Source organism: Heliconius melpomene, chromosome 20 (genome assembly GCF_056956725.1).
Source record: "Heliconius melpomene rosina isolate 202511_hmr_F chromosome 20, ASM5695672v1, whole genome shotgun sequence".
Taxonomy (NCBI): Eukaryota; Metazoa; Arthropoda; class Insecta; order Lepidoptera; family Nymphalidae; genus Heliconius; species Heliconius melpomene.
This window is the reverse complement of record NC_140408.1, coordinates 6017720-6035945: the sequence shown is the minus strand read 5'-3', so window position 1 is coordinate 6035945 and position 18226 is coordinate 6017720. Positions and strand designations below refer to the sequence as shown.

General features: G+C 30.4%; 1 protein-coding gene across 2 annotated transcripts; it reads left to right on the top strand.

Moving 5' to 3' along the window:
- Positions 1–241: 241 nt before the first annotated feature.
- Positions 242–16373, top strand: Pitslre (cyclin dependent kinase 11B pitslre). 2 transcript variants are annotated; one of them, XM_085204299.1, is made up of 12 exons: positions 242–523; positions 648–800; positions 947–1638; positions 1943–2167; positions 3017–3230; positions 3549–3720; positions 3967–4149; positions 13349–13493; positions 13889–14010; positions 14217–14441; positions 14518–14736; positions 15048–16373. In XM_085204299.1, the coding sequence occupies exons 1-12, from the start codon at positions 447–449 to the stop codon at positions 15252–15254; spliced, it is 2634 nt and encodes an 877-aa protein (XP_085060425.1). In that variant the 5' UTR covers positions 242–446; the 3' UTR covers positions 15255–16373. The 2 variants fall into 2 exon arrangements, with proteins under 2 accessions (XP_085060425.1, XP_085060426.1); XM_085204300.1 differs by having other exon boundaries at positions 898–1638.
- The last annotated feature ends 1853 nt before the right edge of the window (positions 16374–18226 follow it).

The window sequence follows — 18226 nt, the reverse complement described above, 5'->3', positions numbered from 1 at the left end:
GAAATAAAAATAATTAAATTAACGATAGCTTAGTAATACTTATAGATTTCAATGTTAATATTTAAAAATTTATATTAATGTACGTAATTTCGTCTGAGCGTCTCGATTCTCGTCTTACCGTATTAGATACACGATACTTTACCGAATAATTAAAGTTATTTAAATATCCACTATATTTACTCTGTATGTTAAATCATTCATTCATTACCGTTCTTTAGTATTTCCGAAATCCAAATCTTGTTTCGTCATAATAACAAAATGGCGATTGAGTTATAAAGTTTGTAGTATTGGTGGCGTTTTATTTTTTCCGTTTTTCTATAAACCATAATTGTTACATTTCTATTAAAAACTGTTTAAATTTTTCTTACTTAGATAAATTAAAAAACTTTTTAACATATTGTTAAGAGATTCTTTCCATTGTAAGAGTGAAATTGTATAATTGTACCATGAGCAATTACGAAGATGATCAAAGCGAAGATGGTGAACTAGCACGTAGTCCTGTACAAGACGAAATGGATTTTAGGTAGGTTTTCCTTTTGAAACGTATTTTAATCTTTTCAAATGAAGTAAGTTACCTAGGTATATTGATCCAGTGATTGCGTTTTTCATGTTCTTGTATTACTTATAATTTTAATGTCTTGTTTTAGTCTATCTGATGAAGATAGAGACAATACAGATTCCTTAGTTATAAAACCACCGCAAGCCGTGATTCGTTCTCATCGAGATAAAAGATCTCACAAACGTTCTGCCAAAGACAGATATAAGGAAACAACTCGTAAGGAAAAAAAGCATCTTTACAGGTTAGTTCAATACTTATGATACGTATGCCAAATAACGTAACATTAATTCGAGTTCTTTATTTATATTATCTTATTAATAACTATCATATTATTTAAGGTCTGACTTGCTCTGGGGATGTACAACAAAATATTTATTTTTTCAACAGGGAACGTGATAAATCGGATAAACAGAAACGAGAATTTAGTAAGGTAATGGAGCGTGACGATATACCTAAAGATTATTATAGGGATAAACAATATTACCGTGAAAAAGAAGTTTACCGTGAAAAAGACATGAGGGAAAAGGAAATTTACAGGGAAAGAGAAATAAGGGATAAAGATGTTTATAGGGAAAAAGACATATATCGTGAAAAGGATCCTTATAGAGAGAGGGAACATTACAGAGAGCGAGAAGTTTACAGAGACACATCTTACAGAGAGGGTGGTAGACCCAAGGAAGCTTACAGAGAAAAAGAAATATATAAAGATAAGGATGTACAAAGGGAGCGAGAATTGTATATTAGCCGTGATCGTCAGTATAAATATGCAGATGTTGAAAGAAAACGTGCTGAACCTGATAGAATAGAAAATAGGTTAAGACTGTTAGCGGAAGATGGAAGAGCTCAAAACAGTGAAAAAGAAAATAGGGACAAAACATCAGGTGATAAAGAATTAGAAGATTTAAGAAGTAGATTGCTCAGTAAAAGGATTTCAAAGGAATTACAAGGCCAGGATCCCGCAAAAAATTATGATAAAGAAAGTAAAAAACATGTGGACTATGATAGGGAAAGAAATTCAGATCGGCATACTTCACTTGATAAGCATCAACAAGAAAGAAGAAAGAGGCTATTGGAAGCAGGTATAATAAAGCTTAGATTTTAACTTTATCTAAAGATTTGTGTTACAAAAAATTTAAAAAATATCTCTTATTAATTAAGCACTTTATTTTTGTACTTTAATATTTATGGTTTGTTGCTTATAAAGTCTTAGATTTTTTAAAATGATTTCATTTAAAACTTAACAGCTCTGCAAATTAAAAATAATTGAAAGTGGAAAGTGTCATTCTTTATATGAATATATTGTTTTATTACCTCATGTATAGTAAGTAATACATGGGTTAAGTATTACATACATACATTTTTTTCTGTAATTTGTTTTATTAGAACGTGAAATGGTTAAAAGAAAACATGAATCCCGTATAGAGCTTGAAGCTCGACGTGAAGACCGAAGACGCCGTGGAAAGAAAAGGTCTGTTTCACCCGACGAGGCTTCAACAAAGAAGAATAAAACTGATCACTCCCCACACTATGGGGACTCAGTTGTAACTGTTTCAGATGCTAGTGATATAGAAATGAAAAGTGATTCAGTCCATTCTGAACCAGAAGAGGGTAAACATTTTTTTTTATTCCACTGAATTACTGTGATGATTACCGTGTGAGACCGTCGTGTCGCAGCGGGACAAGGCTGTAACGCGACGGTTGTGGGTTCCATCCCCACTCGAGGAAATGCAATATTTATTTACCTTTATATTTCCATTTATTTGCTCTAGTGTCGAGGCAAAGCGCGGTGTTGAGTTCTATTACTCAACTCCAATGCCTCCAGAATTCGGCAGAAAGTGGGGAATAGAGTGTCTTAACACTAGGTTCCCTCTGCCTACCCTGCTGTGTGCGGGATAAAGCGTGAAGCTGATTTTATAACTGTAATATACATCTTTTTAATGTAAATGTGTATGCTATTATACTAATTATTTTGCATTTTTGTTACAATACTTTGGCATTGAACTTGTATATTGTTTTACTATATGCAAGTTTTACTATATCCTTTTTACTTTAAACAATTGTTTTGCTATGGAGAAAGAGAAAATGTTATACTTATATGATTTTGATTTATTAATTTAACATACTTATTTATCAAATGCTGTTGCTACTATAATTAATCATTTTCATAATTAGAAATAAAGAAAATTATTAATAATGTATGTCATACATAAGATACTCCAAACCTTACTTTTCACTCATCTTTCAAGACATTGAGTGTCAAGGGATGGAAATTAATGCTGTACTTTGTCTTTTTACCAGAGCAAAGAAATGGAAATAATTCAGTGAACCCTCAACTGTCGCATTTTCAGTCTGATACTGTCCCACTGCACCACTATGGCTCTAAATATAAATAATTTATAACCTAGGTTTTTGCACATATGAATTTCTTTAACATCTTTTTTTATAATGGAATTCCAGGCGAACATACTAATTCAGACACTGATGAAAGCACAGACAGTGATTCAGAATCAGATGCGGATTCTAAATCCGCAGATGAAAACCAAGATGTAAAATCAGATAAAGAAGATGAAAAAGAGATAGTAGATGAAGTTCATAAGTCCAGACCAAATTCCAAATCTTCAGTATCACCTAAATCAATTCATAGAAGTCCATCATCACATGGATCTGTGAGGTAGAGAAAATGTAATATTTAATAATTAAGTGGTATCACCTGTTCTAGTTATTATTATTTTTAATAACACATTTTTATCTTTTAGAATAATTGACGTGAAATAGAGAAAGAAAACTTGAAATAAAGTTTTCTTTTTAAATGATGATGTTTTTCCTTTTTCCATTTTTGTATTCCTAAAGAGGATGTTATTTTAAAATGCTCATTCACACCCTTGTATTGCTAACATAATTATATTTTTAATATACAATTTAAAACTACATTAACTATACATGCTTACTTTTAAGTTACATAGTTTTAAATATAAAATAAATATTTTAGATCACACTCAAGGTCAAAAAGTAGAAGCAGATCACATTCATTTTCACCTCCTCCACCTGGTGAAAATGGGAAAGTTAATATTGAAGAAGAAAAATCCCAAGAAGATGATGAAGAAGCAAAGCTTAGGGAAGAGGCTATGAATGCATTACCACCATACTTTCCCGCATTACAGGTATTTATTTCTTTTATATTTTTTCAACATAACTTCACTAGTTTAATCATTATGTTCTTATTTTGTAATATTATGAATATTATATGATGTATTTAGCTAAAAAACAGTAAAGTGAATTTGAACCTTAACTGTTCTTGGAACATCAAATTATGTGTAAGTCTCAAAACATTTTAGAATTAGCTATTTATTATAATTTTGCAATGTACCATGCTATTATTTGTCTTGCTAATCAACTTTCATTTATAGGGATGTCGATCTGTTGAGGAGTTTCAATGTCTCAATAGAATCGAGGAAGGCACATATGGAGTTGTTTACAGAGCGCGTGATAAGACAAGTGACGAAATAGTCGCTCTCAAACGACTTAAAATGGAAAAGGAAAAGGAAGGATTTCCAATTACGTCATTGAGGGAAATCAATACTTTGCTCAAGGTAGGCTCACAATATCATTTATTATTAGTTCTAAGCTCACTTGAGCCATCGTGCTGCTTTATTGCACACATTTAAGGTATTCATGATTGTCTGTTTTATTTTCTCTCCATGTGCAGCTCCTGGAGCCATGAGCTGCTGTGCACTCGATGGCTCACGTGTGAAATTCACAAAATTAATGCCTTGTATTTTATTCCTACAGGCCCGGCACCTCTTACCTGAAGAGGGTAGTGCTAGAGGTGTGACCCAATTGCAAGGGTTAACAACTTCGATACACGGGCGGGCCTAAGTATCTTATAAGGAATTTATTCCAGGGGAAAAATACTCAAATGCTCTCCCCATCGAATTAATTATTCATTGAAAAGTAATTTATTTTTCGTAAATTTCTCCGAAACTATGAACACCGAAAGGTTTCTGAAATGGCGATACAAAAATTATTTTATATACAATCAATCAAGCATGTTTGCAAGAACGTCAATCACCATGTCAGCATCAATGAAGGTAACTTTTGTAGAAACTACAGTCATTTGGGTCATTTAAGCAACTTGATATTTGATACAGATCAATAAAATAAAATGTGAAATAATAAAATGTGTAAGAATTTTGACATAATATTATTTAAATAATGTTTAAAGCTAAATATTTTTATTGATTATAAAAACATGACGATTTTGAACAGCTAATTTCTACAGATATTGCGTTTGACTTTCAATTATTCATCAATTATTAGTAGCTAAATATAATATTTTAAGAACTCATAGGGGTTTTATCTCATATGACTTAGATATAAGTTGGATGGCAGAATTCAGCTCCAACAGCACATCTTTGTGAGTTTAATCCCCACTTGGGGAAAGTTAATATTAAATTTATATTTTCACTTCTTCGCTTTGGTACCAGTCGGTTTTAGAGTCACACTTTATGCTCTGCGCCATGATTGGCCTGAAGAACACATTTTATGGGTCTAATTGCATAGAATTGATAGACCATATAAATTGATTTTTATTTTGGATCAATGCAATTTTGATTCACACTCACGGGAATGGATAACTTTCATTTCCTCTCTCTGTTAACAAGACAAAGAGCAGCGTTGAGTTCTTCTACTTAACATGCAGTGTCTCGCAAATCGGTGGAAAGTGGGAGACTGATTGTAAACAGTAAGTTCCCCCTTCTTACCTTGCTAAAGGCAGGATACGACGGGAACCTAACAAGTAGTATTTTATAATTGCAAAATGTTCTTATTTAACAACAATACAAATCATACACATTGTGCTTCCTTGTTTGTAAGGTCACGACAAACTTCACAAGTTGTCGGAAATACCTTTCCGTCTTAACTCGTTTTAGATAACATTATATACACTATATTTAGTTTACATGATTATTTGGGTTTATACATGATAACCATTTGTTACTAATGAATTAGATGTATGTGTTGGTGAACTATTCTTTTATCTTATTATTATATATCTTATTGAAGTTAACTTATCATACAGCTCTACATAAAGTCACATGATAACTTATATAAAGAAGATTAAACATGGACTTTAAGTTGAATTGTATTTTAAAATATATATTTATTTACATGGCTATATATTTTTATTTATTGAGTAATAAGAAGAAAACTATAAGGAAATACAGATGATATTGAATATTTATTTAGCCGATAATGAAAAAATATATAGAAATAAAAATAAATTACTTTCTAATAAAAAACAATTAGTACACTTGTACAGATAGAGTGCGGTCACTACTATAAAGTATCATGAAATGTCACATGACCCGATAACTTTAAGAAGTTGCTAGATATTCGCTTTGACCTCAATTAAAATAATAAAATCAGTGAAGCATTTCACGAATTTCAAGGGGAAGAAGCCAGTGAGTGGCTAGTAACATATAAAATTATAAAAGTATTTAGAACTTTTTTTGTACTTTTACAAAGAATAAAGATAAAAGGTAAAGACTACTACTATAATTATATGATGTAAAAAGAAGTACCGTCCGCGGAGTCTAAGCTGAGCTTTGTATTTGTGTGAGTGTTTATATACAGTGTAGGTGTGACGTCACTTGTGTCGCCCAAACCGGTTTATACTGCTTTTTGACAATTAGCCTACACCTCTCTCACCACACATTTAATTATTTATATTTTGTTTTTGTGTTCGATTTTTTAAAAATGAAAGATAAAATTGGCACTATCACTGTGCAAGAATGGAAAAATGTACATACATTTTATTTATTAGCATTAGTACCAAGCAGTAAATTAAGTAAAGAAAGATAAAATATAATTGCAGATATTACACTGTTCTAAGATTAATGATATAATACAAAGATTCATTATTAACAAATGATACGTCAGACGAGAGTAAAAACTATATAATATTAATACGTATTTGATAAGATCAAACAAATATTGATAATTTTTTATTTGACCTTTGAGTATATGGTGATTATAATTAAAGTCATATGACTAAAATATTCAATTCTATTCTTATATTCGTACTTTTAGCTAACAATATAATTTTAAAATGAATCAGATTGAATTTTCGATAAAAATAAAGCAAATTATCATAAAAACGCCTAACAAGCGTAAAATACATAAAAAATAAAAACGCTTCCAAAATATGAATTCAGTGATTTTGTAATTCTGTTATATCTGTATTTTGCGTATAATTTTGACAGACGGCTAAAGTTAGGACGTTATTTGGGTTCCTTAATATTATACAATAATAAAAACCCTATACATATACTATACTAAACTATACCCCTAGAAAAAAAACTTTAAATGTTACATAGATATATTAACTCATAACTATGCATCATATAATAGATACACTTTATTTGAAATCTAAAACGCGCATAGAAATAAGAATTATATACCTATTTATTTTCTATTCACCAAATTTAGTTGTGTTAATAAATCGTCATGTTTTTATAATAATTACTTTAATTACTTTTTTAATGGTCTAGAGATTTTATTTTAACCATTGATCATAAATTATATAAGCATTTAATAAATTGTTTTGTGTTAAGATTAGAAGGAGCTTGTACTGGCGGACTTTCTCGTAAAGTGGATGTGTGAGTACTTTGTTATAAAAATAGTTAAAATGTTAATATAGAGTGAAACATAAATGATATTACCATTAAAGATATTCATGGATAAAGGTGATAAGTCACATTTTTTGATTATGGTAGTTAAATGTATATAAGTCATAATCGTATATTTTAAATGCGTATAAAAAATTAAAAGACGTATAAAGAGACGAGACATGATAAAAATAATCGAAAAAATAAGATAATAAGCCGACCGCAGGTCCAGTTTCGATTTTAGCCTTTTTTTGAAAAAAAAAAACAATTTCGGCGAAAAATAGCCAAATCTGCCGATTCCTTGTTGTCTATTTTTGTATTCGACGAGTAACAAAAGCACTTGATTGCGGTATACCATAAATCTCAATAAATAATTTATTAATATTGCTATAACAATAATTAAAATACTCTTTTGATATAATTAAAGGTACGTTGGGGTAATAATGGGCGTGTTTTTGATGTGCTACAACAGTATAACAAGAAAAATTTCAGCTTCAAGTTAGTAAAGCTCTAAATTGCGGTCTTGACTCTTGTAAACTCAAGATATTGTTTAAATCATGACAGTAAATTGTTCAGGAAGGAGTATGTTCGGACTTAATTTAAATTAACTTCTGTTGCTTTAATAAGAGTCTATTGAAGACTTTTGTCCTCGCAAAATTTATCAAAAATTACCTTGTTTCATTTATCAGCGTATAACACTAGTGTATATACCTCCTAAACACATAGGTTAGACACCTATCGGAGATTGTGGCAACTTCTGACCGCCAAGTCGACATGAAATGGCAAAGCGTTAAGTGCCGGTAATATTAAAAAAATATTCGTAATTAGCCGGCAATTTGGTCCGGCCGGCAAGTCTTGTCCCATCACCGATCTTACCCCTATGTACTTATAATTCGTTAAGTTTTTACATAATTTACTATAAATTTTACTTTTAAGATTAAGACATATATTTATTTATTATTTCAAATTATTTAAAACAAATAAGAGTAGAAGCGTGCTTTCATTTGATATGGTACATTATATAAATTCATAACTTATGCTTCTATTTAATTTATAGCTTAAATGTTAACCCTAATTAATCTACATAATTTTCTATGTGATATGGGATCCAATATTGAGAGGATTCTCCATCACATCCAATACCAAGATGTCGGTATTGCGGTGTTGTAAGCCATATATCCGTAAAAATGTAACTGATCTGAATATATCTATGGAAGAAAAGCAATTATTGAGGGTATTTATCAATGTAATAGAACTCCAAACAATGCTTTTAATCTGTGCGTTTGTTCGGAATAATTAATTATTTTTCATATTTAAAAGTAATTTAATTTTCTCTTAATCTGAATTTAGTGACATATCACTTTTATCCATACATGCCTTCCATACATTTTAATATTTAGATTATATAAGTCCGCGTTCAACTCTACATAAAACAATAACAACCCACATCGTAACTTCTTTCAATTTAAATTATAAACAATAACAATAATAAAATAAACAGAGTAAATAAAATAATATGAAAATCAAACAATAAATATACCTCATAAATTTAGCGCAATTTTTTTAATATAGCAAAGATTATTGACAGTTAAGACGATTTTGAGGTATATAAAAATAACAAATTCATTTTTAACGGAAAAAAGATCAGAAAGATTCATACTTTTTAAACGACTTCTGTAAGAAAAGGAGGTTATCAATTCGATTGTATAGTTTTCGTGCTGTATCCTGCATATAATAGGATAGGTAGAGAACAACACTACGCCATTCCCCACTGATCCTGACAAACTCACATTTATAATATTAGTAGGGAGGATTACCTCGACATGATATGTTGATGCGTTATTATAACAGCTCATTTCTTTACTTTTATTCCAATAATGTTTATTTAAGTTAAATAACGTTTATAAATATGACAGTTGTGACGTTGATCTTAATTTTTATTTCTATTAGTATTTTCTCATTTCGCACATTATAGTTATAAATATTTGATCTTTACATTTTACTCCATTGTCATAACCCAACCATTTAAAATTAAAATATTTGAATGTATAAAAAATAACGAAATATTTATTTAGTGGTTATGCATAAAATAAGCGTAATGCGTAGTTTGTGTGTTTGTGTTTATCAAAAAATTCTCTAGCTTCAAATGACAATTGAAAAAAAATTATAATCGGCCATTTTAAAAAGTCATGTCCTGTTTTAAATATCTCTAGACCATTATATAAACTAATTAGCGGTTAATTTATATTGTATCTTATATTTTTATTATAACGTAAATATTTTGAACGAAAATTAATATTGCTTCATATGTATCACAGTGTATGTCTTTGTAGATCTGTAACAAGAGTAACTTCAACTACACAATAACTACCAAATGTTAAAATAAAAAAAATCCTTTAAAACTAATAAAGTTATTTACTAGTGTTTATAAAATGGGCAACATAAGTTTTCGATCACAATCCGAATCGAAAGTGCGAGTTTGTACAGTCCACGAGGCGTAAGCTGAGCTTCGTGTTTGTGTGAGTGGTCGCCAAAAGTAGATTCAGAATTATTTTTAAAATAAATATCATTAGTTATCAACAAAACAATTATCTCGTCTATTGTGGTAATCACTCAACGCTGCATCCTGCACACAGCAGGGTAGGCAGGGGGCACCCAGTGTCAAGAGTTTAAGACAGGCCGTTCCCCGTGCTGACTGGCGGAACTGAACGCCGCGCTTTGCATCGACGTCAGAACCAAGAAATTAAAATATAAATTTAAATACATATTCCATTTCCTCGAGTGAGGATCGAACCTCCAACCAGTCGCATTTACAATTACGCTTTACAATTACGCCATCGTCAAACCTACATTATCTGTGTACACTTACACAAATTCAAAGCCCAGCTTACGCCTCTAATGTAATGTGGTATACATTATATAATTAACTAGCGGACGCGCGCAGCTTCGCTTTCGCTTATTTAGGGGTGAATTCTAATAAACTATTAAACATATGTTTAATGAAATATTTTTAAGAGTCTAAATTTCAAATTTTATAATAATCGGTGGCGTTATTAAGATTTTTCCATACAAACTTTCAACCCCTTATTTGCACCCTTAAGGGAAGAATTCTAGAAAACCATGAAACATGCGTTCAATTAAATATTTTTAAGAGTCTGAATTTCAAATTTTATAAAAATTGGTGGCGATTTAAAAAAAATCTATACAAACTTTCAACCCCTTATTTGCACCCTTAGGGGGAGAATTCTAGAAAACGATGAAACACGTGTTCAATTAAATACTTTTAAAAATCTAAATTTCAAATTTTATAAATATCGATGCCGATTTAATTTTTTTTCCATACAAACTTTCAACCCCTATTTCAGCCCTTTAGGGTTAAAATTTTTCAAAATCCCTTCTTAGTGGATGTCCAGATTACGAAAGTAAACATCTGTCCAAATTTGACGTTTCAACCATCAGCGGTTACGGCTGTGCGCGCGTCTTTCCTCAGTCAGTGAGGACAAGTCCTTTTATATATATAGATTTTTATGTTCTGGTTGCCATTTCACATCTATATTTATTATGAAGCTGAAGAGTTTGTTTAGTTCAACATACTAATCTCAAGAAATCTTGGTTCGAATTTAATGGGAAAGCCTATTAAGGCTATAGCCTACTTGAAGCTCCCATGTGCTTTATTTTTTTCATTTGACCACGGGGTAAAACCGGTGGTAAAAAGCTAGTAAATGATATTTAAAAAATGATTACTTAATTCACAACCGACAATTTTTAATATAGATTTTAATTCTTCTACCTTTCAAAGGCTAATATTTCAAACATTAATTGGTAAATGGTTTTAATTTAAGTAAATTTTAAGAAAAAAATATTTCTTTTTACATTTTTGGAGCAGTGGTTAAAAGTATAGTATAATAGTAATACAGCTATCAGTGTATATATTGTTTAAGTAAAAATTTTAAATTTATGTGTGCGTAGTGGGTGGTATAATTAACTATAAAATAGTGTCATCTTGTATTGCCATATCAGAACTATAGGTGCTCATAATATATATTTCATAATAAAAAATATGACTGGGAGACATTTTTATGTTAATCTTAAGAATGTAAATTTAAAAGGCGTTCATTTTGTGATGATCTTTTTCATTTTTACCACCAATTTTATCGACATTTCTGTTGTTCGTTCATATTTTTTAACATTACCATTAATAAGTCTTCTCATCAAAAAATCCTAAAATAATTTGAGTGATGTGTTTATGTATCATGTTGATATATACCGCCTAGTTTTTTAGATATTAAAGAGTTTATATATCATGGCTAACATTTTTTTTATTATGTTTTTTAAATAACTTTCCGAGAACGTAATATTCTAATGTAATTTCTTAACAAAAAGTTGCATTGTAATATATTTAATGACATTTTTTGAATTCAAGAATTTTAAAGTTATGTAATGTTTATTGTATTAAAATACATGTATAATATAATGATATACTATGTTTATGTCACATTGAGCTAGCATTAAAATTAAATTGTACATATATTTATAATAGTCTGTGTGGTGATAATAGTATACAAGTTGCTTTTAGGATTTCATAATCAATCGTAATATATATTTTTTTTTGTTGAGAAATTATATTTTTTAAACTTTTTAATATAGAACATTACTTTTATGCAATTACGGTGTTTTTTATAATGGCTATGATATATAGATATATCTAAATAATTTTAAATAAAAGATGGGCGGAGGTTTTTTGTAATTAAATTCAATATCTTAATATGAATATGTTTAAAAATTGTAATTTGTGTACTAATCGATTGGTACATTTGGCTTATGGTGGATTTTATGGGAGTCATCTGCTATTTTGTGAATATTATATGTTTTTTTTGTGATTATGTATGGAGTATTAATTTATAAAAACTTATTTTAATATTTGTGTGTGATATGTTGGGTTAATTGAATTGAATTATCGATTCTATGTATGTATGTAGATTGTTTTTTGTTATAATTTTTGTACTCTTAGTGTAAATATCACTGTTATGTATACGAGATTAGACGGGCTAATATATATTTTGCAGATTTCCTCTATTTGGGTAAAATCCCGCTTAGTTTAATATAAACTTCGTTTATATATTTGTCAGTGAAAAGTTAAAAGTAGTTTTTAAATTCGATTTTATATTGTCGTACAGGTTTTCAGACCTACAAAAATCTACATAGATATAAAAAAAGAAATGTGTTAAATGAATTTAATAAAAAAAAAACTTAAATATTAACATAATTATATTATATACAGACAAAAATGAAGTGAATAAATTAAAGAGGATATATGAGGAGATATAGTTTTCTAACAATTCTTGTGTACATTAACTTGAAAAATGTTAAATAGGTTTTATAAGTAAGAGTTGCACATACAATTACACATTTATGTTACAGGTTTTAGTATTGATGATTCTCCTTAATACACAATTTATGCTTCGGAAGTCATTACTTAATAGTTCTTTTAACCGCACGGCTAAAATAACTATATTATAAGAAGTACAATTTAAACAATTGTTTCGTTTTGTACATATTCTATTGGGATATTGAATTTTATATGAGATAATGAAATCGTGAGCGATATATAAAAGTTACACTGAATTTTAAGACTATATTTCATCTTCTAATAGTGGAAATCTTATTATGAGTTGCAATATTTATAAAATAGGTGATTGAGGCATGTTTCAATTATTTTAAATGTCTTTAACATTGTATTTTTTATATATTTTCTTTCATTTCTGTAACTTTAAACATATAATACATTTTTTATCATGTACTAAACATGGATATGTATTTTTATCATTTTTAATGTGTTATTCCACACTTAGGAAAGAAAAATACGTTGTTTTTTTAGAAAATGTCCAAAAATTTCAATATAGAGGAACTCTTTCGAACCTGCGCTTTTGGAAATCGAACCGTCTTGGACGGTCTTCATGAGAGGCGGTTCCAAATCCCTCTATGGTCAATTTTTTTATATGTTTTCTAAAAAAGTATAGATTTATATATGATATTATATTTTTACATTTAGCTAAAGCAATATCTCGAAATTTTGTTATATTCCTATGACTGACAAGTCGCACATTCTACTTATGTGTTGCAGGGCCAACACCCCAACATCGTGACGGTGCGAGAGATCGTCGTCGGCTCGAACATGGACAAAATATTCATTGTTATGGACTATGTCGAGCACGATTTGAAGAGCCTCATGGAGACCATGCGAGCGAAGAAACAAGTGTTTCTGCCAGGTTTGTAATGGTTTTGCTAGCATCTTATGTAACAAGTACACGATAATGTGCTATGCTTGGACGTGTTGTAAATATTGGAAGTACGTTTTTTGTTTAAGAATGCTAATGAATTAAGGTAAGATTGAAGTCTACTAATTAGTAATTTATTTACTATATGACTAGACTACTGACTTATAAGAACAGTTCATATAATAAAGCAATACCTCCAGAATTCGGCGGCAAATATCTTGTGTGTCTCAAACAGTGTCTTAACACTAGGTACTAAGAAGAGATAGTTTCTAAGGAGAAGCTGATTTATTTATTTTTAGTATGAGTCAGCATAGTTACTTTTAAAATCTGTCAGTTTGTGTAATATAATAAATTGATTTTAATTTTTATAAAATATATTTTTTCAGGTGAAGTTAAATGCTTAATGACACAATTACTAAAAGCTGTCCATCACTTACACGATAATTGGATATTGCATAGAGATCTCAAGACAAGTAATTTACTATTATCCCACAAAGGAGTTTTAAAGGTAATTTTTTTTTTTATTGGTTTCTGTTATTAGTTACATATATAAATATAGGTAGATATATAAATTACATTGAGTGTCGGGAGGCAAAGGAAAGTTTACCCGAGTGGGAATCAAATCCATAACTGTCGCCTTTAAAGTCGGATGTAATGCCATTGCGCCACGACGACCTCATTAAATTATATTTGAACATCGAGTGTCCTTTGCAGGTGGGTGACTTTGGTCTCGCTAGAGAATACGGATCTCCATTGCGACAATATACGCCTATAGTGGTCACATTGTGGTATCGCGCCCCCGAACTGCTGCTCTGCTGCAAAGAGTATTCGACTCCCATCGACATATGGAGTGTAGGTTGTATATTTGCGGAGTTCATCAGTATGAATCCACTATTCCCTGGCAAGTCTGAAGTCGATCAGTTGAATAGAATTTTTAAAGTGAGTTTTTTATATATCTTGAATTATTATTATTTTAATAATTTTTGCAAAATATTAATTACCGATTTTTCCTTAGGATATGGGTACACCTTCAGAGCTACTCTGGCCGGGCTACAAGGAGCTGCCCGCTGTGCAAAAGATGACGTTTGCAGAGCACCCGGCGGGCGGCCTGCGCCAGCGCATCGGCTCCGATCTGCTCTCGGAGTCGGGACACTCTTTGCTACAAGGCTTCCTAACTTACAATCCCGCTAGAAGATTGACGGCCGATGCCGCTTTAGAACATGCATATTTTAAGGTAACTTACATAATTTTCTTTTCGGTTAATATTTATTTTATTTCCTCCAGTGGAGATCAAATCCACGATTTTCCAGTCACACTTTGTGTCCCTGCGCCGCGACTGGCCTCTAAAGTAATAAAAATTCATATTTTATTTTAAAATTGATATTTCAATTTTTAATGGACTAATTTACTTAGCCGTGGTGCAGCAGCGCAGCGTCTGACTGTAGGCTTTTAATTATTTTCATTCTTTGACTCAATACGCAATGTCCCAAAGATTGGGTGGTGCATGGGGAATGGAATGTCCTAACACTAGGTAACATTTCGCAGGAGCACCCGGTGGCGATTGAGCCGGCCATGTTCCCCACGTGGCCTGCCAAGTCGGAGGGCAACCGGCGCACTACACATAGCCCGAAACCGCCCGCCGGCGGCGCCGCCTACGCACAGTTCGCGCGCGCCGACTCCGACGAGACGCGCGGCTTCCACGTGCAGGCGCGCGCGCTCAATGTCGCGCCCGGCTTCTCGCTTAAGTTCTAGCGACCAAAGCGCGTGTGATTTACATACGCTTTGAGCTCTTATTTTTCGTATACGAAGGAGTCAGTCATTTTATTGTATCCAATTGCAGTCAATCATAAAACTCGTAAATAAAAATCAAAAGTAGCGTTTCATATACCCACCATCACTAAATATTTTTTTGTATTAAAAAATGTAATTTATTGTTTTTACTTAGATTATTTAAAAAATGATTTTTACAACTACAATCAAATTTTATTTTTTACTTAATTTGTGGTCTCTGCAAATAACTAGTGGTTGCGGCCAAGGAAGGTTTGGGAGCCCATGATATAGAGAAACGTTTATATTTAAACCAAATGTCTGTACTTCGTACGTTTCGCCTCTAGTGTGTTTATATGTATATTATTCTGTTGAATGTTTATCAACGATATTTTAGATATGAGTAACAATAAAATCGTAAAACTGATTTTTTTAAGATAATTATAATAAGATGAAAGAATGTGTTTGAAAATAATGGTGCGGTTATTATAACTTTTATCCTTTGTTACTTATGTGCAACTGGGATGCTATGTAAATTGTGTTAATTTCTGATACAAAAAGTGACTTGCGACCATTACTGAGTATAATTTAAAGATAAACATATGTTTATTTCTATTAGCATTCTTCTTTGCCATATTCAAAGAGCTGTGTTCATTTCTTACAATATACAAATTTTTCCCTGTTTAAATTTTGTATTAAAATTATACATAAATACAGGTAATTCTTTTAGTAAATATTAGCTTTAGCAAAAATAAACCTTTGTCAAATCAAAGTAAATTTTGTTGAAATAATTGTACTTATATAAAATTAATAAATTAAATAAAAAGAGATTAAAAAATGAAAAATAAATTTAATTTGTTCTTACAAAAATCTTTAAAGATTTTGCAAACATGAGAGAGAAACATTACAGTATATCCATCAATAGATTTTTGTTACACTACCTTTTTTATATGCAAATATTTTGGTATATTAAAAATAATGTATAACCTACAACTACTAAATGTTTATATAATTAGAGAAAAATGTAAATATTTCATAAATTGAATAGAGACACGAAAGGGCTAGTTTTAGAAATAATATGGTACAATATATGTTTTGACAAAATATATTTATTTTTATTTATTTCTTTGATCCTTGAACCTTTTCATAAGAAATTAATCTTATATCCATACCAAGTAAATAATTTTAACGTCCAGCTTCCATCATATCAAGCGGAAAACCTAAGAGTGAGTTGATGAGGTCACCATTGCGCTTCCAATTTTGACGATTATTATTACCAAATTCATTAGATTTTGCGAATATTTTTCTACTCATATTCTCTTTATATGGTTTCCCCAATGAATATATGTATTGAATGTACTGAAATAAAATATGAATATTGAATAGTTACATTAGTAAAAAGCATGTACTGTTAAAACACGAAATATTTTCATATTGATTTCAGTATTCTTTTGATAATGATCAATCTATATATATAAAATAATGTTAACGTTGCTTAAATGTTCTATACAGAAACATTCATGACAGCTTTAATAGTTACGGGTAGTTGAGTTTTCGATGAGATAGCGTGACTAATATCACACGCATCGTACCCTTGTAATGCCTACGCACCGCCTACCTTAGCTAAATCAATACACAAAGCAATTGTATTGTTTCTTTTGCCGAAAAATTAATGAAATACCTAATTTTTATGTGCTTAAGTTCAAAAGAAATAAAAATTTTTACTGTTACGAAGTTTTTTTATGTAATCATGGCATGGTTGCGAGTAATGTTGATAACTGCGTGACACTAAAAAAAATATATGTAAACTGTCAAATTTTAATGTTATTACATTTTTATTTAAATCGAATAGATACCACGCGTTAAATAACTGTGCCAGAACAATAGTAGTATAAAAACTCGCTTGCTTTTAATTGTAATAACATAAATTAATTGCTTAATATAATGTTCTTAATAAACAGCTATTTTTTTATAAAAAAAACCAAAAGAGAGCTCGTAGGTATAAAACAACGCCAGCTAAACACAAAAGGTAGAAGTCATTACGGCGTTGTGCAACTGTTTTGCACATGCGATGGTTGTAGATTCGATTTTTCGCCCGGGAAAATTCTAATGTTTATATTTGATCGATCTGATCTCAAATAGCTCCATTGAGCTTCGTGTCTTAACAGGCTACGACATTTTTTATTGATATATAATAATAACTTCTGTTAATAAGTTAATTTTTTCTATCTCTTATTTTAGTAATTACTCACATAAACGCAAAGCTCAGTATAAACTTGGCAAGAAACTTACGTTTTCGTCGCTGTTAGAATAGTTTGGTGTTTCTTGTAGACTCTGAATGTGTGGATATGGTTCTATGATCATAGAATTCAATTCAAATGCCAAAATTTTGTGTGCACTGAGCAGAACGCTAAGTATCAAAGACATTTTCAATAGCACTGGGAGAGACATTCTGAAATTATTATTTATACATAAATATTTAATTCTATCGAAAGGATATTATATTGTATTATACTACAAAATATATCTATAACTGATATTTATTTGTTTTGTAAATAAACTTAACTATAATCGAAATAAAGTGGCTCTCTTACTTTTGTTTATTTTCAGGAAACCTGGTGTTTCGTCCAGTGTTGAAAGGAAAGTGATGAATCCCATGGTTACTATATATCATGTTACGTGGGTGTACACTTGCATCGGTACTAATCTATTTAGGTGCTTATTTATAGAGAGGGAAGGCGAATTTTTTATATTTATTTGGGGTATATTACTTACTGCGTATAATTAAAAAAAATCTGTTTACTTTTTTTAGGGTTTCGTGTAATCAAATGGAAGGTAAACAGGCTACTTCCCGTTAGTATTAGTTATGAAATTTTGCACGAAATGAGGTGAAGACTTATAATACAAATGATAGAAAAAAAACAAAGTGAAAATTTATATGTAAATAGAAAGTAGTT

What these genes read in the sequence shown, in the direction of transcription:
- Pitslre (XM_085204299.1), top strand. Translation starts at nt 447, where the DNA reads ATGAGCAATTACGAAGATGATCAAAGCGAAGATGGTGAACTAGCACGT. An exon ending in CAAGACGAAATGGATTTTAG is followed by an intron (nt 524 to 647) that starts GTAGGTTTTCCT and finishes GTCTTGTTTTAG; the next exon opens with TCTATCTGATGAAGATAGAG. An exon ending in CCCACAAAGGAGTTTTAAAG is followed by an intron (nt 14,011 to 14,216) that starts GTAATTTTTTTT and finishes TGTCCTTTGCAG; the next exon opens with GTGGGTGACTTTGGTCTCGC.